The sequence below is a fragment of the Terrapene carolina genome, unplaced genomic scaffold (assembly GCF_002925995.2).
Source record: "Terrapene carolina triunguis isolate 2854851 unplaced genomic scaffold, T_m_triunguis-2.0 Scaffold62, whole genome shotgun sequence".
In the NCBI taxonomy this organism is placed as follows: domain Eukaryota; kingdom Metazoa; phylum Chordata; order Testudines; family Emydidae; genus Terrapene; species Terrapene triunguis.
This window is the reverse complement of record NW_020664413.1, coordinates 981527-1001643: the sequence shown is the minus strand read 5'-3', so window position 1 is coordinate 1001643 and position 20117 is coordinate 981527. Positions and strand designations below refer to the sequence as shown.

The 20117-nt window shown below is 61.3% G+C and overlaps 1 protein-coding gene across 1 annotated transcript; it reads left to right on the top strand.

The window, feature by feature from the left end:
- The first annotated feature begins 655 nt into the window (after window positions 1–655).
- Window positions 656–19470, top strand: STK36 (serine/threonine kinase 36). The gene is made up of 26 exons (XM_026647354.2): window positions 656–754; window positions 2063–2203; window positions 2745–2822; window positions 3586–3716; window positions 3834–4083; window positions 4833–4926; window positions 5186–5355; window positions 5865–6076; window positions 6218–6350; window positions 6493–6636; window positions 7180–7359; window positions 7708–7802; window positions 8357–8462; window positions 8998–9139; window positions 9701–9828; window positions 10533–10637; window positions 11077–11175; window positions 11552–11646; window positions 12402–12465; window positions 12961–13071; window positions 13293–13367; window positions 14472–14643; window positions 16045–16192; window positions 17276–17435; window positions 17643–18389; window positions 19057–19470. Exons 1-26 carry the CDS (start codon window positions 671–673, stop codon window positions 19201–19203), a joined length of 4011 nt encoding a protein of 1336 aa, XP_026503139.1. The 5' UTR covers window positions 656–670; the 3' UTR covers window positions 19204–19470.
- The last annotated feature ends 647 nt before the right edge of the window (window positions 19471–20117 follow it).

Here is a 20117-nt window from a genome sequence, read left to right as displayed (position 1 = left end):
ACTTGTTCTTCATAATCATTTAAAAACAATACTAGCTGCCTGTTTCATTTAAAAAAATGGAAAGGGAGGTGGATATTTTTTGTTGTTCTTATAAGGAGTCTTGAAGTTTATATCTCCTCAGTGTAATAGACATGCTTGCTTTGATCTTGGAAGTCCAGGGACACCAGGCTGCTGGCCCCGTGCTGCCCAGGGACAGCTCTGTCTGCCATTGGGGATTTTGTTCCCAAGAACCCCTGTAACATTTCACAAACCCCAGTTTGGGAACCACTGCCCAAGAGAAGATTCTAGGTAGCACCGTAGCATTTGAGCACCTCAATCTCTAATGTGTTTATCATCCCCCCCCCCCACTGAGGTACTTTCATCTCCATTTTCCACATGAGGGGACTGAAGCCCAGAGAGATGATGTCCTGGATGCTCCAAAGTATTTAGGCACCTGACTCCCATTGAAAGGATCTGGGCCTCAGTGACTTGTTGAGGTCACACAGGAGGTCTGTGGCAGAACAGGGATTTGAACCCAGGTCCCCCGTCTCTTCACTAGTGCCCTAACCATCGCACCGTCCGTCTTCTCAGCTGGCATAGGCCTGAGGGGGGATGGGAGGCCCAGGAGGTGGGAGATGAATTGAACATCCTCTAATGTGCCACTTTGCCCTGTCAGGCTGGCGTGCCCACCATGGAGAAATACCACGTGCTGGAGATGATTGGAGAGGGCTCCTTTGGGAGGGTGTACAAGGGGCGCCGGAAATATAGCGCTCAGGTGAGGAGAGATCCAGGGAGGGGCTCTCTGAGGAGGTGGGTGGGATGGGTGAGATGTGGGGAAAAGGACATATGGGGGAAACATAACACAGGGCTGAAGAGTTCTTGGTATGCAGCTCAGGGTTCTGTGACTGGGCCTCCAGGTCCAGGGTCTCTGACAATCATATGTGTGATCCTCACCAGATCGTTTCTCTGGTAGTTTCCACTGTACTTAAGGTTGCACAACAGTTTCCATTCTAATCCCCTGCTTTCACATGCTCAGCACTTTCTGGAACATTTATTTCTGAATTTGACAGCTTGATTCTTCCTGTACCTTTTAGACAGGGCTGCAGCAAAAGCAACCAACATCTGAAACTTGTTCTGGGCAGAATCTCACTGAGGTCTGGTACCTTGGCTTGATCTAGATAAAAATAGGTTTTGATTAACTCCTGACAATTTGCAGCTTGGTTACTGAACCTGTGAAGGTGCAACAGGGGGGGATAGCTCAGTGGTTTGAGCATTGGCCTGCTAAACCCAGGGTTGTGATTTCAATCCTTGAGGGGGCAATTTGGGGCAAAAATCTATCAGGGATGGTACTTGGTCCTGCTGTGAAGGTAGGGGACTAGACTCAACTCAATGACCTTTCAAGTTCTGTGAGATAGGTGCATATCTCCATCTATTTAAAAAAAAAAAATGAATTCTACAGGTTCACACACTGATTTTGGAAAGGCCTTTCACCCCTCCTCCATTTCTACTAGCACAATTGTTCACCCACCATTTTGCCGGCAATTCATTGCAGATTCAGTTAGTGGCACTTAGACATCTGGTACCTGATTTGCAGCAGAATAAGGCAGTTATATGACTAAGTGCTACCATTTGCACAAGTCAGTGTGTGCAAGATTCTGCCCAGGAAACCCTACGCAACTTTTAAAAATCAGAACCCTGGAGAAAGATGCAGCCTGCACATGGGCAGACCTAGCTACACTCACGCTTTACAAAATTTCCCAGCACTGAATCGTCATACTTTTAAAAATGACTGAAGTTTTTCAACCCTAGCTTGTTTTGTAGATCTCGTTGAGATCTACCAGTTAACCATGTTTGAAGAAAATCAGTTCAAGATTTTAAAAGTTATGAACACTGAAACACAGAAAACTCTGGGATCCCCTTAATCCATGCCCAGTGCTAAGGTTACATGCAGTGGTAGGGGAGTGTAGACCTGGCCTTCGCCTTCCACCCTAGCAGTCACTAGTTGATCCTTGCCTGACTGGGGCCTGGGTGGGAGCAGTGGTGGGTGCGGGCATACAGCTCCCAGCTTTGTCTGCTTTGGCAGGTGGTGGCGCTGAAGTTCATCCCCAAAGTCGGGCGATCGGAGAAGGAGCTGAAGAACCTGCAGCGGGAAATTGAGATCATGAGGGGGCTGCACCACCCCAACATCGTCCAGATGCTCGACAGCTTTGAGACGGACAAGGAGGTAAGAGGGTGGGGAGGCGCGTGCATTGTCAGCCGCACAGGTTCTCCTGAGGAGCCGTAGCTGGGCCCTGCCGGCAGGTGCTAGAGGTGTCCTGTCGCTCCCAGCGACGCCATCAGGGCAGGCGGCCCTGGCTGGAAGGAGCAAGCATTGGCCTTTCCTGGGACTCTGCTGTACGTTTCTCGCCCCGCCTGCCAGCGGCTGGGTGTGTGTCTCGCTGCACGGGTGAGTCCCATGTCAGACGGCACGGCGCTCATTGCCTCCCTCTGCTGCGTTCCCCAGGGCCCAGCGGGGTGTTTCCTCCGCCTTTTGGGCTCAATCCCGAGGCCTCACTCCAGAGTGCCACTAGGAGGCTGCCTGAACAAGGGTTAAGTCTGGGTCTCGAGCCCTGGCCAGACGTGCTGAAATCAGTGTCCTCGCCCGGCGGGTTTCCCAGCACCAATGCTCCAGCCATGGAGCCCGTCCCCAGGGGTCCCCAGGACACAGCTGGGCTTCGCACCTGCTCTCCGAGCTCCCACGATCCCTTCCTGCCTCCCCCCTGCAGGTGGTGGTGGTGACGGACTACGCGGAGGGGGAGCTTTTCCAGATCCTGGAGGATGATGGGAATCTGCCAGAGGACCAGGTAGCTCTGTGACGCTGACGCATCAGGGCCAGTCGGAGTCATGTCAGGCCTGGGGCGGGGCGTGGCGAGGGGCTCACGGTCCTCCAGGAAGTGCCAATGTTGCTTCTTCCGACAAGCGGATGTCAGAGCTGGCTGGACACTGCCGAGTCTTTAGTCCAAAGGGGAAGGAATCGGAGCCCAGAGGCAGGGGCGGGAAGGCTCTGATTGGCCAAGTGGGAGAGAGAACTCACCTTTCACCTCGACGTGAGCTGGATTCAAATCTAGCCTTAGGCTACAAGTGACATGAACTGGCTGGGTCTCAGCCTGCTTCTCACCTGTGTCCAGGACTGGAATAGGGATGAGGGGTGGGTCGGGATCAAAGGGCTAAGGCAGAGCTCTGTGCCTGGGCGGGGAGCCCAAGACTGCGATAACCGGAGGCTGTTGGTCAGGATTGAGGGGCCCTGGCAGAGCTGGGTGTGTGGAAAGTCTTGGGCTGTGGGTTGAGACAGAAGGGCATCGGCAGAGATCAGTGTGTGGGCATAGCCAGAGCTGGGCTAGCAGGGGGCTGCGGGGTGGGAGTGAGGGGCCCCGGCAGAGCTGTGTGTGTGGGGAGGAGCTGGGCTAGCAGGGGGCTGCGGGGCGGGAGTGAGGGGCCCCGGCAGAGCTGTGTGGGGCCCAGGACTGGGCTAGCAGAGGGCTGCAGGTCAGGAGTGAGGGCGCTGGCAGAGCTGTGGTCAGGACGCAGACTCGGCCGCTGAGGCCTCAGGGTGGCCGTGTCTCTCAGGTTCAGGACATCGCCTCCCAGCTGGTCTCCGCCCTCTATTACCTCCACTCCCACCGGATCCTGCACCGCGACATGAAGCCCCAGAACATCCTGCTGGGCAAAGGGGGCATCGTTAAGCTCTGTGACTTCGGGTAGGTGCCCAAGGAAGTCGCACGCCCTTGGCATCTGAGGCCATTGGGGCATTCGAAGGGTTCCTGGGCTGGGGGGCTCTTGGAGGCAGAATTAAGGGGCTCCCTCTCGCCCGGCAGGTTCGCTCGCGCCATGAGCATCAACACCATGGTGCTGACGTCCATCAAGGGCACCCCGCTGTACATGTCCCCCGAGCTGGTGCAGGAGAAGCCCTACGACCACACGGCCGACCTGTGGTCTGTGGGCTGCATTCTGTACGAGCTGTTCGTGGGGACGCCGCCCTTCTACACCAACAGCATCTTCCAGCTGGTCAGCCTCATCATCAAGGACCCCATCAAGTGGCCCAAAACCATGAGCCCTTCGTTCAAGGTAAAGGGGATGAGAGGTGGGCAGTCCCCCTGTAGCCACAGAGCCACAGCTGCCCTGGTTCCAAACAGGCCCCCCCTGGCTCCAACAGCCCCTCGTCAGACGAGGTCACTGAAGCCCCCTTTCCCAGGGGATGGGCTGTCCAGGCCAAATTCCTGCTTGGGAATCATGAGCGGTTCCACTGACTCCCCTTGCAAACTGGATTCTTCACTTCCTTCCCTGGTGAGCGGTGTTGCTGTACGCTGTTTGATGGCTGTGGGGGGCTCACCCCAGAGCTGGTTGCAAGGGGAGTCAGGGCCCTGCATGTTCAGTGCAGGATCCGCCCCTTGCTGCTGAATCGTCCTCTGGAATCTCAGCTTCTGTTTAAACAAATTGCTTCCAGCCCTTATGGTTGTGAAGAAACCCTTCCAGGGTGACAGAAGCGTAACTGACGCAGCAACGCCTGCCTGAGTTTGTAGACAGCCTGAAACAGCAGCTCTGAGGGACACAGACTGGCCCATGAATCTCAAGGGATGTTAACGCTGAAGCATAATGATGAGACACTGTATGCCAGCTTTGAACTATTTCAGTCATTTCAACAGAAACATGCATTTCTCCCCACTACGCCACACTCCCTTCCGAGCCAGGGGTAGAACCCAGGAGTCCTGCCTACCCATTAGGCTAGTGCACATGCCCAGTTCACTGTGTCCCAGCAATGGTGGGGGCACAGAGAGGCGGTGAGTGTGACAATGGGTCTCTGTGCCCCTGGGCAGAACTTCCTGCAAGGCCTGTTGATGAAGGACCCTCGCCAGCGCCTGTCGTGGCCGGAGCTCCTGTGCCATCCCTTCATCGCTGGACGGGTCACCAGTGAGTGCTCCCCCCCACCCGTCGCTCTGTTCCTGCTGGACTGGGTGCAAAGCCACCATCACCGCCCGCAGCTCGGCCACCCCCTCCGCCCCATCTCCCCTGGATGCAATGGGCAACTGCCTCGCCACCAACCCCCCAGCCCATGCCGTCTCCAGAGTGCCCATGGGGTGGCCTGTCCCCTCCAGTCCCTGGAGCTCCCCTCACCCCCCGTTATGGTTGCTGTGGTTCCTGACTGGGCTCACCCCCCCGCTCCCGGCAGTGATCGATGACATGGAGCAACACGGGATCGCGAACCCCTTCACCAGCAAGCTGCCCCCGGAGCTGCAGGTGCTGAAGGAGAAGCAGGCTCACTCGCTGGCCCCCAGGAGCGGCCAGTCCAAGATCCTGAGGAAGGCGCAGCAGAAGATGGCTGAGGCAGCCCGGAAGAAGGTGTGTGTCTGGTGTCCTGCGGGCTGGGCAGAGCCCTCACTGCAGCGGCGCTGGGAGCTCACTGGGACACACGGAGCCTAGGAGGGAACTTGGCCAGGGGCTGAGCGAGAGACCGAGCAGGGCCCCTCCAGCTGGAGGTCCCCGAGGAAGTGGGAGGGGGAGTGAAGCCAGGAGATGGTTGGGACAGTTACACGGTAGGGTCCATGGGGGATCAAGGGTGAGATCGGAGTCTGGGGGGGTCGGTCAGTTACAGGGAGAGAGATCCCCTGATGACTGGGGGGACTGAGTGGGGACAGGAGCCCGAGGGATTGGTCAGTTACACAGATAGGGCCCCAGGGGCTGGGTGAGAGTCGGGCTTGGTCAGTTACAGGGAGATGGGTGTCTGGGGCTTGTCAGTTACAGGGAGAGAGACCCCGCCCCCCGATGAGAGGGGAGTGGAGGCAGGAGTCTGGGATCTTGGTCAGTTACACGGAGATCTAACCTGGCTGAAGCTCTTTGGTCTTTTCCAGGAGCAGCTGAAGGCAGACGCGCCGTCTAACAAGGAGGCAGCCAGCGGAGGTCTGGGGCACAAACCCAAAGCAGCCCCTGGGAAGGCAGCTCTCAGGGAGGGGGAGCAGGCAGCCCGCGCTCCGGGCTCCCCTCCTGAAGACGAGAACAAAGCCATCCTGGGAGAAGAGCCCCAGGCCGAGTGGGAGACAACGGAGCCTCCCCCGACGCCGCGGTGAGGGGCAGGGGTGCCTGCCCTGGCTCAGCTGGGTCTGTGGGTTTCCGGGGGGGGCGGGGGAGGGGACTGGGCTGGGGGGCACCCGTCAGCCAGGAGATGGCGCAGGACGGGTCTCTAGCTGCACTGCTTCTTGGGCAGGGAGCACCGGATCACACAGGATTACGAGCGGGAGTTCCCGGAGGTGGAGATGGGGGCTCCCACGCCGGTGGGGGGCAGCGAAGCGGGGCCACGCGGCAGGCGCAGCATCGAGACCGTGGACCTGGAGAACGAGGTGAGAGGTGACGGGGTGCGGGCTGGGGCCCTTGGGAGCTGGTTTGAGGGCTCTGGAGAGTCTGGGGCAGGCGTGGCCCCACTCCCCTCAACCTGATGGTATCGAAGTGGCCATCTCCCCACTCTTGTGACCTTTGACTTAGGAACTGGATAGTGACGACGAATGGCAGCATCTGATCGAGGCCACGGAACCCGCCACCATGCAGCTGAGCACGCCCCTGAGCCTTCTGGGGGACCCGGCCTTCCTGCAGCGCATCCGGGCCCGGCTCCAGCACTCCAGCCAGCAGGCGAGTGGGGCCAGCCGGGGGGAGCGGGCTGGGGGCAGCCATTCCTTATTCCCAGCTCGCTATTCAAGGAAGGGCTCGGGACTGGGAGGCAGGAGATTGGACTCGGTTATCAGCCGTGTTACCTTGCGGGACCCAGGGAGGGAGGGAGAGAGAGAGAGAGAGAGAGTGTGTGTCCTGTGCCTCAGTTTCCCCATCTGCACAATGGGGATCATGATCCCGACTCTCTTCCATAAGTGCTTTGCGTCGGCGTGGAGACAGGTGAAGGAAGCGCCTAGGACAGGGAGCTCGGAGCAAGGCAGGGAAGCCTTTCCCTCCCCCTGCATTGGTGACCCTGGGGGAAACACCTGGATCCATCCATCCCCCCTCCTATCCAGGGGAGGAAGTTCCTCCTTTGTCCCCAGAGATCTGAGCTCTCCTGTTTGGTGGATCCCTGCTCTGCCCCCTCCCCGTGATGAGAGGAGCTCTGTGGCTGGCAGACATGCTGCCCATGCCAGTGCCAGGGTGCTCACATCACAGGCCCCTCCTCTGCCTCTCCGTGCCCAGGTGCTGGAGGGGATGTTGGAGGGAGCGTCTCATCTCCGCCCTGCCCTCCGCGTCCTGGGCAACCTGCTCGCCACCAGGTGTGACTCAGAGCTTCTGTACAGCTTCTGCCAGGCCGCGGATTTACCTCACTTCCTGCTGCACCTGCTCGGGCAAATCCTGCAGAGCGCCAGCAGCAAGCAGGTGGGTGCGGGGAGTGCTGGGTATGCGTGTGCCCCCCCCCCCCCCCAGAGGCTAGTTCTGCACATGCTGAGGCATGCCAGGCCGCCGGGGCAAGGGTGGGGGAGGCCTGGGGGGGGGGGTGTCGCCCCCTAGAGGCTGTTGTATCATCACCGCTGCATGAGTTCAGTTGTGGCCCCCCTCCATCTCTGGGTGTGCTACCTCCCGGAGCTAACCCTGAGGGACTAGCGCCCCCTTGCAAGCCCCTGTCAGAGGGGGAAGGGTCCTGTGGTGCCATAGGGCCGGGCAGTTTGGCTGCCAGCCTGTCTGAGTGGCGCTCCCTGGCACATGGGTTCTTTCCTGCTCCCGCAGCAGCCCTGGTGCATCACGCTGCTGACGGACCTGGTTGGCGTGACAGCGGCCTATTTCACCAGTGAGTCCCACCTGCAGCGGAGCCGGAGGAGAAGGTAGAGTGGCCGCCGGCGGGGGGGGGGTGGCCTGTACTGGAACCGGAGTCTCTGAGAGGCACTGCACTGAGATCCCCTCCCACCCTTCTCCCCACCAGCCCCTCACGTGCCGGCTCCATCCTCGGGGCCACACTCCAGGATTAGAGCTCGCAGCATGGGGGAGAGACCCGAATGTGGCCCCTCCACAGCACGGTGTCCTCCAGGGCTCTCAGTCAGGATCATCATCCCCCATTGTACAGATGGGGAAACCGAGGCACGGAGGGGGGGCACGGATACTCCCAGATCCCACAAGGTAGCAGAGCTGACGAGTTCAGACTTTCCGTCTCCCAGTCCTGAGGCATCCTCACTGGGCCGTGGTGCCTCCGCTGGGGCTGACCTGCCCGTTAGCCAGACACCAGCCTCCCTGGGCTGCCCTCCCCCGGGGGCTCTGCAGTATGGGCGCAGCTGGCAGATCCCATGGGGAGAGCTGGTCCCATTGCCTGGCTGAGCGTGTAGTTCATCGGGCGACCCCTGGCCCCCAGGGCCTCGCCTCCACCGACACCCGCCTCCCCCAGCCTGCAGGTTTTCCACGAGGCGGCTGCCGGCTTCCTCTCTCTGCTGCCCCAGCTGCTGGCCCAGCCAACGGATGTCGAGACAAGGCTTCGCGAGCAGAGCAGCATGGTAAAGGGGCCCCTCCCGCGTGCTCGGCTCCCTCTCGCACCCCCCTACTCACTCGCTGGGCGCCTCCCGTGCGCTCCCGCGGCCTCGTTCCTGTCCCCTTGCCTCTTCCTTGTGTCTCCCCCCCCCCCCCCCGCCAGCCCTGCCCCTGGAGGGGCAATCCTGCGAGCTCCTGCGCGCTCCGACAGCCCAGCGCGAGGCCTCGTTCCCGACCCCTCGCCCCTTCCTTGTGTCTCTCCCCTCCCTGCCAGCCCTGCCCCTGGAGCGTCAATCCTGCGGGCTCCTGCGCGCTCCGACGGCCCAGCGCGCGGCCTCATTCCCGTCCCCTCGCCCCCTCCTTGTGTCTCTCTTCCCCCCCCCCCACGCCAGCCCTGCCCCTGGAGGGGCAATCCTGCGGGCTCCTGCGCGGTCATGGCTCAGAATCATCCGGGACCCCCTCCCCTCTCAGGCCTAGAGCCTCCACCCACGGCCTCCCCTTCCCTGCCCCGTCCCTCTCCCCAGCCGTGCGGTGATTGCAGATCTCTGGGTCCCTCTGCAGTGCTTCGCCCGGCTCTGTGAGGGCATGGACAGCAGCAGCCCCTGTGTGTCGGGCCCCTTCTACGCCAGCCTGCTCGCCAAGCAGCGCCCCCTGCTGGACGCACTCCTCCAGGGGGCCACCCTGGAGCAGCCCGCTCCAGAAGGTAACGCTCTCCCCGCACCTGGGATGAATGGGGGGATATCCCCCTGGTGGGGGCAGCCCCACATCTGCCTGGTGGCTGGGCTTCCTCCGGCCCCTCGGGCTGGCAGGGTCCCCAGCGAGCTGCAGTCACCGCCCACGGGTCTTTGTTCCTCATTTTAGTGCTGGGGAAAGTAAGTGACCGATGGCCCTGATCAGAGCCAAGGGTAGAACAGACAGTTCCCGCTCCCAGCTCTGCCGGTGCCCCTCAATCCCGACCCGCAGCCCCCTGCTAGCCCAGCTCTGTGCTCCTCCCCACACAGCCCTGCTGGTGCCCCTCAGTCCCGACCCCCAGCCCCCTGCTAGCCCAGCTCTGTGCTCCTCCCCACACAGCCCTGCTGGTGCCCCTCAGTCCCGACCCGCAGCCCCCTTCTAGCCCAGCTCTGTGCTCCTCCCCACACAGCCCTGCTGGTGCCCCTCACTCCTGACTTGCAGCCCCTGTGCACTAATTGTCCATCTGGCTGTCTCAGCAGCCCGATCTTTGTTCATAAGTACGTGTCTTCTTTGATCTTTCGTCCCTGCCCAGAGCCAGCGAGGGAGGCGAAAGCTGCGCGGGAGCAGCGGGAGCGTGGGGCAGATGTCTTCACAGCAGCACTGGCCGCAGTCTGCAGCCTCCCCGTGGGGCGGAACGGGTGCCAGGAGGCCAAAAAGCAGGTCAGGAGCTCGGCCCGTTCACGGTTCCTTCCCGGCTACGAGGCAACAAGTGCCCTGCGAGCGCCCTGCGTGGCTGAAGGTGACCCTTCCTGACGGGGTCACTGCCACCACCCTGGCCTGATCTAGAGCACTGTACAGACGCTGCCCAGGGGACACTCGCGTGCAGCCACCTCTGGGGAGGAAAGTGGCAGGTGTATAACAGCGCACAGCAGTGCCACGCAGCAGCTCAGGACAGGGAGTAAATGAGGCTCCCGTAGGCAATGGAACACATGGGGGGAATGCAATTATCCCCGCTGGGATCTGAGCAGGACGCTGGGTAAACGCCCCGACGCGGGCGCAGAGACAGCGCGAGAGGGTCTTTAACAGCCCTAGGCGGGCTCGGCCACGGTGTTACACCTTCTTCAAAAGAGAATGCAGCGTTCCCCCAGGGCCGTGCTGGGGAGAGCGCCCCCTACTGAGCCCCCACCCTGCTCCCTGCAGCACGGCGCCCCCTAGCGCCAGCACTGACTGCCAGGGGAGAACGGCCCCTAGTGACCCCACCCCACTCCCTGCACCACAGCGCCCCCTAGCGCCAGGCTGGGGCATTGGGGCCAGCACTGGCTCAGAGGCGAGAGCCCCCCAGCTCCCTGCAGCAGAGTGCCCCCTACCACCTAGGTCACTAGCAGGTCTCTGGGGCTGTGATCCTCTTGTCTGGTTTCCCACAGGTGGCCCAGCAGGTGGCTGAGAAACTGACGGAGGAAAACAGCTGGCTGCTAGTGAGGCTGCTGGCGGGACTCGAGCGCCCGGCTTGCTCCCTGAACGTGCTGAAGGTAACGGGTCCCCGGGCTGACCCCGTCGTGCCTCCATTGCCCCTTGGTGGGCTTCCGTGGGGCCAATGGGATGGGCCTGTGAGTGGCGTGGCCCCCAGCTGTGCTCTCCCCTGGGGATCAGATCCAGCCCTGGCCCCACTGCGGTAGCTCCCACAGCATGGCACCCATGGGGCACCAGTCGTGCCAGATAGCAACGGGCCCGCTGCTGTCATGGTGGCAGACCTCAGCCATCCTGCCTTCTCCCCGCTGGGTCCCTTGGGGCCCGCCTGCGATGTGGGGTCACCATGAAACCGAGCCCACGACGGCCTGTGGTCTGGTCATGGGTCTCTGTTCCCCTCCCGGGGGGACAGGGCACTTCTTCCCCCCTTCTCCTTTCCTAGCTGGGCTCCCGGCTCTGTGTGTCCCCCGCGCTGACCTCTGCTGTCCCTCTGTCCCCCAGGTCTTGTACTCCTGCGGCCACGCCAGTAAAAGCCTGTGCCGGCTCCTGGCAAAGGGGCAGCAAGTGCCGAGCTCCCTGGCCCGGCTGGTGAAGGGCGAGGTACGTCCCTCTCACCCCACGGAGACCCCCGGGGGGCGGATCGCGGTACAGCTGGGCTTCTCCCTCTGTCAGACTCCTGCTGAGCACGGACTAGATCCAGCCCCCGGCTGGGGGAGCTCATGCCCTCGCCCACCGGCTGGGGGGGGGGGGGGGGGGAGGGAGGTTAGCCAGGGCCTGGCAGGGGAGGAGTTGGGACCAGTTTGGTGAGAGGCGGGGGCAGGGCGGGGTGGAGGTAACCAAGAAAGGAACCATTGTCCCAGGTCTGCCTCTGGTCTGAGCAGCCCAGTGATTCAGTGGTGCCCACCCTGGCAGCCTTTGCCCTCCTGCCCAGCGCCCAGGTCTCTCTGCCCCCAGCCCTGAGCTCTCTCCTTTGCAGGTCCCGATGGGGGAGCGGCTGCGGGTGCAAGCCTGCGAGGCGTCGCTGCACCTGCTGTCCCTGCTCGCCCTCCAGCTGCAGGCTCTCCCTCCCCGGTGAGTGTGTCTGCCCCCACCCCGTGCCCGGCCTGGGCAGGGACGTTGGCCGTTCAGCGCCTGCGGGGTGAGCTGGGGGGCGTGGGTCTAGTCTACTCCACACGCCCCTTCCCCAGTGGCTGGTGGCCGCAGCAAGATCTGCTCTTAGATGGGATCCCTGCCAGGGCCGGGCTGCAGCTAGCGCTGGACCTCCCCGTGGGCAGAGCGTTTCAGGGAAGCTGCGGTGACCCTTCTCCTGCAAAGGAGCCCATCAGCTTTGTGGCTGCAGGCCAGGGGTGCTTTCCCCTCGGAGTCAGCGCTGACCGCAGTGGGGCGATAGGGGGCGCGGGGCTGCGGGGAACAGGATGTGGGGCTCAGTACAGATCCCAGGGCGGCACTAGGGGGCGCTGGGCTGCTGCAGTACCACTTTTCTCAGAAGACAAGACAGGAAGCCCTTAGTCTCAGGGGTTTTCCCAAGAACCAGACTCTGGACCCTCCTGCCCTGGCCAAATGCCAGCTGGGCAGCTTCATTCCGCCTCCCGAAAGTCCTCGGCAGTGTGTTGAATTACGGGATTGCGTCACCAGCGTTGCTATATACTGTGACCCAGCTGCTGCATTGCCTCTCAGAGGTGGCCGCCTTTCAGTGCTGGGGGAAGTGGTTGCTGTCCGTGATCAGTTTGCCCAGCTCTGTAGGGCCTGCTGGGGTGAGTCAGTCCCCGGCAGGGATCGATTTCCCAGCTTCTCCTGATGCCTGGGTCTGGGTCGCTGTGTTTCAGGGTGGACCTGGTGGTGAGCGCCGCCGCCGAGCTCTTCACCCAATCGGCTGTCGTCTCCCTCGTGGTGAGTCCGTCCGCCTGGCACAGCCCCACCCAACTGGCTCCTGTCCCGGGAGGACCGTGCCTGGCTTGAAACGGCCTAATCCCCATCCGTGTATGGGCAGAGCCCTGCATCTCTGCCTAACCCTTCCCATTCAGGGAGCTAGCTGCAGTCAGACTGTTCCTACACTCAGGGGGAGGGGGTCACAACCAAATCCCCATAGACTGAGGGGTGTGGGGGCAGTCTGGCTGATCCTACACCCGGGGGGAGATGCTCACAGTCAGATCCCCATGGGCGGGGGGTAGAGGGGCAATCTGACTGTTCCTATACCTGGGGGGAGATGCTCACAGTCAGATCCCCATGGGCGGGGGCTAAGGGGTCAGTCTGACTGTTCCTATACCCGGGGGGAGATGCTCGCCGTCAACTCCCGGTGGGCGGGGGAAGGCGTGCCGGAGGAAGGGTGTGGCCAGCTGTACGTACCCCCGGACTGTACGGTGCTGACTCTCCCCTCCCCTGCAGAGCGCCGCAGGATTCCTGCTGGCTCAGCTCGGCCAGCACGGGGCAGCCATCGAGGTGGGGTGCGAGGAGGCCATGCCGGCCATGACAAATGCACTCACTGCGCCTGCTGAGGTAAGGGGCGACCAGCCAGGGGGCTGCCCCGTGGGCGGGCACGGCCAGGAACCCCCAGTGCACCCCAGCGAAGGGACGGACAGGCCCTGACCAGGCCACCCGCGGCTCAGCACGAATCCAGTCCGGCCCGTCTGATGCCGTGGGAGCGTTTGGAACCGCCCAGTTGTAGAGCCCAGTACCCAGCGCTGACCTGGGCCCCTCCTGCCCCACTTCTCTTCCAGCTGCACCTGCCCCCACCCATGGGCGCCGGCCTCTACGATGGATTCCTGCTTCTCCTGCTGCAGCTCCTTGCCCAGGTACCTCGCTGCCTGCTTGGATCCGGCGCCGGGACTGCCTTGGCGAGAGGCTGCTGGGGACCAGAGGGGGTGGTCAAGGGTCAAACCAGGTGTCCCGGATCCACACGATTGGGGCTACGCCCCCAGCTGTGGAATGGTCTTTTGGCGCAACCCCTTCCGTGTGCCAGACCCCCACGAGGTCTCACTCCTCCTCCTGGGTCAGCCCCGAGGCCTCCTCAGACCGGACCCCCCCCCCACCCATCCTTCCCGGTCCTTTGTTCTCCAGCTGGGGGCGTGGCTCCGCTTCCCTGCCGAGAGGTGGGGAAATCCGTCTCCCTCTGGCTGTCAATGGCCTGGGGATGGCTTCATGAATTCTGCATTGATGGGGGGGTCAGCCAGTCCTTTGTAATGACCTGTCCCGCCTCAGCCAGCTACGCACCATTCATACCTGTCTCTTAGCCTGCCCTGCCACCAAACAGTCCTCCGCCCCCACAGGGTAACAATGCAAATAGGGGGGAAACTGAGGCACACACAGGCTTCCTGAAAATGTTACCGGAAAGTCCGGATGCCCCTGACTGAGGGAGAGGAAGGGCCCCGGGAGTGGTGCAGTGGGGGAGGCGTGAAGTGAGACGGAGACACAACGCCCAGTGCACTGACACCTCCATTCCCAAAGCGAGCCGTGATCTGGGGGTCTCCCTGAGGGGGCCTGGGTTTCAAAGGGGGGCGCTTGGCACTTCTGACCTCCAGCCCCTTTAAGGTGGCACAAGCAGGGCCCCCAGTTCCCTAGTCCCGGGACTCGCTGGGGAGCGGCTGCTGGGGAGATACCAGCGGGCTATGTGATTGCAGGGGGACGGGGAGGCAGGGGCTGGGGACTGGCTCGTCGGGGTTGGGGTGCCCATGAGACCATCTCTCTATTGTGATGTGGCCTTGAAAGAGTCTGAGCCCCTGGTCCAGTCTGGTGAGGTGCTGACACCCCACCCCGGCTCCCCCGGGGCCAGGCCCTTACTTCAGTGGGCGTACCAGCTGCCTACCAGGCTCTGGGTTTGGCCCCTTGGTGGTGGCGAGGGTTGAGGGTGCTCCGCCTCGCGCGGCACGGCCTACCGACTGGCGTTCTCCCTCCACCAGGGCGACGCGGTGACGGTGCGTGGGTTTGCCGGCTCGGAGCTGTGGAACGTCGCCTGGCACCGTTTCGCCATGATGCTCCGCTTGGCCGCCGCCGAGCCGGTGATGGAGGGCGAGACGCCGCGGCCAGGCCAGCCCACTCCGGAGCCAGACTGGACCCTCGTCTCCCCTCAAGGTAGGGAGGGAGGAATGTCACTTTCACCGGTGGCCTAAGACTACATGTCCCAGAATGCTCTCTGGCCGGTAAATATCCCCCACATCTGGGAGCTGGTACGGGAGGTACTTTGTGCAGGATCCCACGAGGGGTGGAAGCTGCTTCCTTCACGCAGGGCAGCTCTTCACATGAGCTTCTGGAGGTGTGGGAAGCAAAGATTCCTCACTTGCTAATCTCCATGGAGACAGCTGAGATGAATGGATTCCCTCAGCCTGGAGCTCCGGCCCTCCCGACCCCATTAGCATGGCTCCTGCGGCAGGTTCCTTTGAAGACTCATACGTGCGCCCAGATGCAGCCTGGCTGTGGAATTTTTGAAGGGTGAAGAACGTGAGGAAGGACGGCCCAGTGGTTAGCCTGGCACTCAGGAGACCTGGGTTCCATTCCCGGCTCCCCCACAGACTGAGATTGTCACTTAGGCTCTCTGGGCCTCAGTTTCCCAGCTGCCCAAGGGGATGACAGCCCTGCCCCCCAGTGGGCTGTGAGGTGTTCAGATACCCCAGTGATGGGGGGCCGATAGGTGCCTTAGCTAGAACTTCAGTTGAAGGTTTGTGTCTCGGTGTGGAGCCGTTCATGTATCTCCCGATCTACCCAAGCATCTTCTGCCTCACTCCTGGGTTCAGCCCTTCCCTCAGGCAGCAGAAGTCTGGTCTCTTGGTTTATTAGTAGCTAGATCATACCCAGCGCCCCCTCACCAGGTCTCTAAAGCCCCCTTGGCATTCTGGGACATTAACATGGGCCTTATGAAGCCAAGGCTGGTGCTTGGTGACCAAGGTGATGGGTGCCTTAGACATCCAGACTGATTCGAACGTGGCAGCCCGTCTTCCTGGGGCAGCGACCTCAGCCACAGAGCCAGTGAGCCGCAGGGGCCAGTGACTGAGCCGGCCTACGCCGCGTCCTCAGGGGCTGGTGTCCCTGCCCGTGCTGGGAGGCAGCAGCCACCAGGCTGGGAGCTGGCAGGAGAGGAACAGGGAAGCTGCTATGGAGCCTCTGGAGAGGAGGGACAGCTGAGCCCGGGGGTGCAGACCCCCTGGTGGGTTGCTTGCCGTTCAGCAGGCCCGTCTCCAGGAGATGACATTCGGGGTCACTTGGACACTGGGACGCAGCCTGCCTCAGACCCGTTCCCAGGCAGCTCTTCTGGAGCCTCCCGGCTCGACGGACGCTTCACTGGCTCTGCCTGGTCTCGGGCAGGAGGAGTGGGGACCTGATCGCAGGAGCGCTCCCCACTCTGCCTCATGCCTGCGAGGCAAGATGGAGCGGCCTGGCTGCCCCAGAACCCGCCCAGTGCCTGGGATGGGGGGGGGGGGCAAGACTCATTGCTCACCCCTCGTTTCACCTGTCTGCCAACTTCCCCATCCCCTGCAGGCACCGCGCTCTTCCTCAGCCTGACCCTCTTCGTCTTCACCCGAGAGCCTCACCAGTGCCTTCCTCAGCTCGCCCACCCCGACAGCGTCATCATGGCAACCTTCCCCAAGCTGCTTTCCCTCGACTTCCTGGGTCACCTGGCGCAGATGTGAGTTCCAGCCAGTCAGGAGCTTGGCTGGGCGGGACGTGGGGGCTTGGTGACCGGCGGTGCCATGGGGAACGGGGATCTAGAGAACACGCTAACTCGGAGAGGTGCAGAGAAGAGGCTTAGGCTATGTCTACACTACAGGATTAATCCGAATTTAGATAATTCGAATTTGGGAAACAGGTTGTATAAATTCGATTGTGCGCGGCCACACTAAGCACCTTAATTCGGTTTTTAACCACATTAATTCGGTGGTGTGCGGCCACACTACCCCATTAACTTAAACACAGTAATTCGGTTGTGTGCGTCCACACTAACCCTAATTCGAATTAACAAAATCGATTTAGGCTCTACTCTGTTTGTCGAGGTGGAGTACAGAAATCGATTTAAAGGGCCCTTTAATTCGAATTAACTGGCTCTGTAGTGTGGACGGGTGAAGGGTTAATTCGGATTAACGCTGCTAAATCCGAATTAAAGTCCTAGTGTGGACCAGGCCTCAGAAATCCTGCCTCAAAGAGCCCAGTCTATGGATCTTATCACAGAGTCAGTTTCAGGGCGACTTGATCAGTCTCTAAGTATCTACATGGGGAACAAATACGTGAGAACAGGCTGGTCGGTTTAGCAGAGAAAGGGTTAACACAGTCCAATGGCTGGAGCTGAAGCTAGACTGGAAATCGGGTGTACGTTTGTAACAAGGAGGGTAATGAACCACCGGAACAACTTCCCAGGGGTTGTGGTGGAATCGCCATCGCTGGTGGTTTTCCCCCCAAGATTGGGTGTTTCTCTAAAAGCTCTGCTCTAGGAGTCACTGGGGGGCAGGTCTCTGGCCTGAGCTCTACATGGGGTCAGACCAGATGATCACAGTCCCTGCTGGCCTTGGAATCTGGGACTCTAAGGGCAGCCGAGACACAACTGGCCCTGTTGGCGTGTGCGTGCTGCTGCGGATGGCCCCACTCAGACAGCTGGCACAGTGTGGACCGATGGGCCATTGGTGCCCCGAGGAACAGTACAACCACTCAGACCTCCCCGCTGGGCCTAGCATTGTGGGGCTCATCCATCTGATCCTCTCTGACCCTTTGACCCCAGGCAGGTGGGGGAGGACGGTGATCCCGAGCTGGTCTCAGCTGTGGTGCTCCAGGCCTGCCAGCTGCTCTGCTTCCCCTTCTCCTTGGACGTGGACACTGAGACCTTCAGGTGGGTCATGAAGGCCCTGAGAGACGCCGAGATCCCCGCCCATCTCCTCCAGGTACCCAGGAATGCTCCCTCCCTCCCATTGCTTGGGCTCTGGAGCCGTGATGAACAGGCACCAGGCTCTCTGTCTGGACTCCATGCTCCCTTTCTCTCCGCCCACCCCACCTCTCTTGCTCCCCGCGTGCCAAGCAGAACCCTGGAGACCTCCCCTCCCATTTCTGCCTCTTGTCCTCTCAGCAGCTGCCATCTCTCCTCCTTCTAGGTCTGCTGCCACCATCTACCCGTCTCGGAGACCGCGCTTCCCATGAGCCTCCTGTGCCACCTCGTCCTGTCCGACCAGCGGGTCATCGACCAGTTGGTGGGGGTGGCTGCTGTCTCGGACTGCGCCACCGCCTTCCTGTCGGCCATCTTGCTTTCGGACAGCCCTCTCCTCACGATGGACCTCCTGTCCCTCCTGACCCACGTGGCCCGGACCTGTCCCGCTCACCTGCCTTTCCTCCAGAAGATCCTGGGCGGCTCGGACTCAGCCTACCAACTGCTGAGCCACCTGCTGTGCCACCAGGAGCACCCGATACGCGCCAAGGCCTGCAGCCTGGTGGGGAACCTGCTGCGGCACGGCCAGGACTTCCCCCGGGCGCTGCGGAGCCAGGCGGGCCTGCTGGAGTGTCTGCTGGAGCGCCTGTCGGACCAGGACGAGAGCGTGCGCAGGTCGGCCAGCTTCGCGGTGGGCAACGCTGCCTATCAGGACGGCTCCCTCCCGCACGCCCTGGGGAAAGCCGTGCCCAGCGTGGTGAGGCTTTTGAGCGACCCCCAGGCCAAAACCCGGTGTAATGCTGCCTCCGCTCTGGGGAACTTGGGCAGGCAGCCAGCGGACCTGGGGGACGTGCTGATCCAGAACAGAGCCCCCCATCTCCTGCTGGACGTGGCCTGCCACGACTCCCAGCCAGCTGTGCAGGAGGCAGCACTGATCGCCCTGCGGTCCATCAGCCAGCAGCCAAAGATACACCAGGTCAGGAGCGCCTTGTCAGATTTCGGGGGGGGGGGGCGTGAATTTCAGCAGGGGTCCATCCCCCTCCCTCCCTGGGGAAGCTCCCCGGCCAGGCCTGTCCCCTTCGGTTCTCTCCCCACCTCTGCCTCCCTCTGGGCCTGGCCACTCGCAGGGCTTGGGGGGCACCAGCCTGTTGTTAAGGGGTGGCAGTGGGGGCTTCTGCACCGTGCCCACGCCCCACATGCTGGTCGCTCTCCAGAGTCACTAGCGCCAGGAGACTGCGGTGATGGCGTCCTGGGCCCGGTGCCCCTCATCGCCACCATCTGGGAATTCCCAGCTCTCCCCCCATGGGGAGTCCAGTCTCGTGCCCCTGGGGCAGGGAAGGTGGGTGGCAGTCTTGTGCCCCGCGGGGCAACCTAAATGATGCTCCTGCACCAGGCGCCATCCAGCCTCCCTCTGCATCCAGAACCCTCAGGCCCATCCCTCCATCTTCTCATCCTGATTCTGTGAAGCGCTCTGAGCTCCACATGTCACCTAGAAAGCTGGACTTTAGGCCTTGAGATGCGTGCAGACTAACGGGCAAAGAGGGTAGATGGGGCAGGGCCCCCTGGCAGGGAACGTGGCGAAGGCAACGCACAGCGCAGCCCGGGCTGCCTTTGTGATGAGTGTCATTTCCTTTGGGTTCCAGGTGCTCGTGTCTCTCAAGGCCAGCGAGAAGCTGCTGGCACTTTCCGTCAGCGAAGCTCAGACCAGTTCCTATGGGAGCCCCCGACCGTCTTCAGCTCATCACTGCAAGAAGCTCATCCACCTTCTGCACCCAACACACAGTGCCTGAGAACAGCAGGTCTCTGCCCTGGGAGAGACCGTTCCACCCACCTCTTGAGGACGACACTTAGTGCCCGAATACAGGGGACACTCCCGTACTCTGTCCAGAAACAGGGGCCACCACCCCCATCTCCTGAGACTAACGCAGTGCCTGAGCTTGGCAGGTCCCCGTGGAGTTGTGGGAGACCACCCTGACAACAGTTGGTCAAGAAACGTATCTGATAAAGACAGAGATGGGTGAAATACGGTGTGTGTGAGAAAGAAACTGGAACTCCTCCTCCTCTTGATCCAGATCCCTGCTCTCCAATGAGACCCCTCTTTGCCAGTCCTGAGAAAGATCATGCCAGCAACTCCTTTTCCTGTCCTTTCATAGAGATCTCTCCAACCCAAATGTGGTGCCCCCCAAACTTCCTCAGGGACAGATGTTAATTAATGCCCCATCTTGTACTATCTCCACCCCCACCACACTTCATTCCAAGAGAACCTTGGAATGAACCCAACCCTGTTTCCAGGCTGAATCCAACCAACCAGGTCTAGCTTCTACTTCGAGGTTCTTCTGACTCCAAGCGCCTTCTGGGGAAGGAGCCTCTAAACCTAAAGAACCCAGCTTTCAAAAAGGGGTCTCATGCTTACTGAGATGTGCCTTATGGTCACCTAGGTTGAGCCATGCAGGGGATCCAGCCCCAAGATCCAGTGTGCCTTTGGCCTCTCCCCACCTCAGTCTCTCTCCCACCAGAGAAGTGCCCTATCTCTCCCCATCCTCCTTGAATGATCTCCAGCAGGATCAGATTTAATTGAACCAGATCCTGGATGGACTAAACCCAACACCAAGCCTTGATGGTTCAGGGACTCTCTCCAGGACACATTCCACTTACTTACTGACTGCAGGGTCCAGGTGATACAAGCCAGACTCGGCATCAGATT

Bases quoted from the DNA above. Each gene is read 5' to 3' on its own strand.
- STK36 (XM_026647354.2), top strand. From the start codon at position 671: ATGGAGAAATACCACGTGCTGGAGATGATTGGAGAGGGCTCCTTTGGG. The intron at 13,072-13,292 runs GTAAGGGGCGAC...CTTCTCTTCCAG, and splicing joins CACTCACTGCGCCTGCTGAG to CTGCACCTGCCCCCACCCAT. The intron at 16,193-17,275 runs GTGAGTTCCAGC...CTTTGACCCCAG, and splicing joins CTGGGTCACCTGGCGCAGAT to GCAGGTGGGGGAGGACGGTG.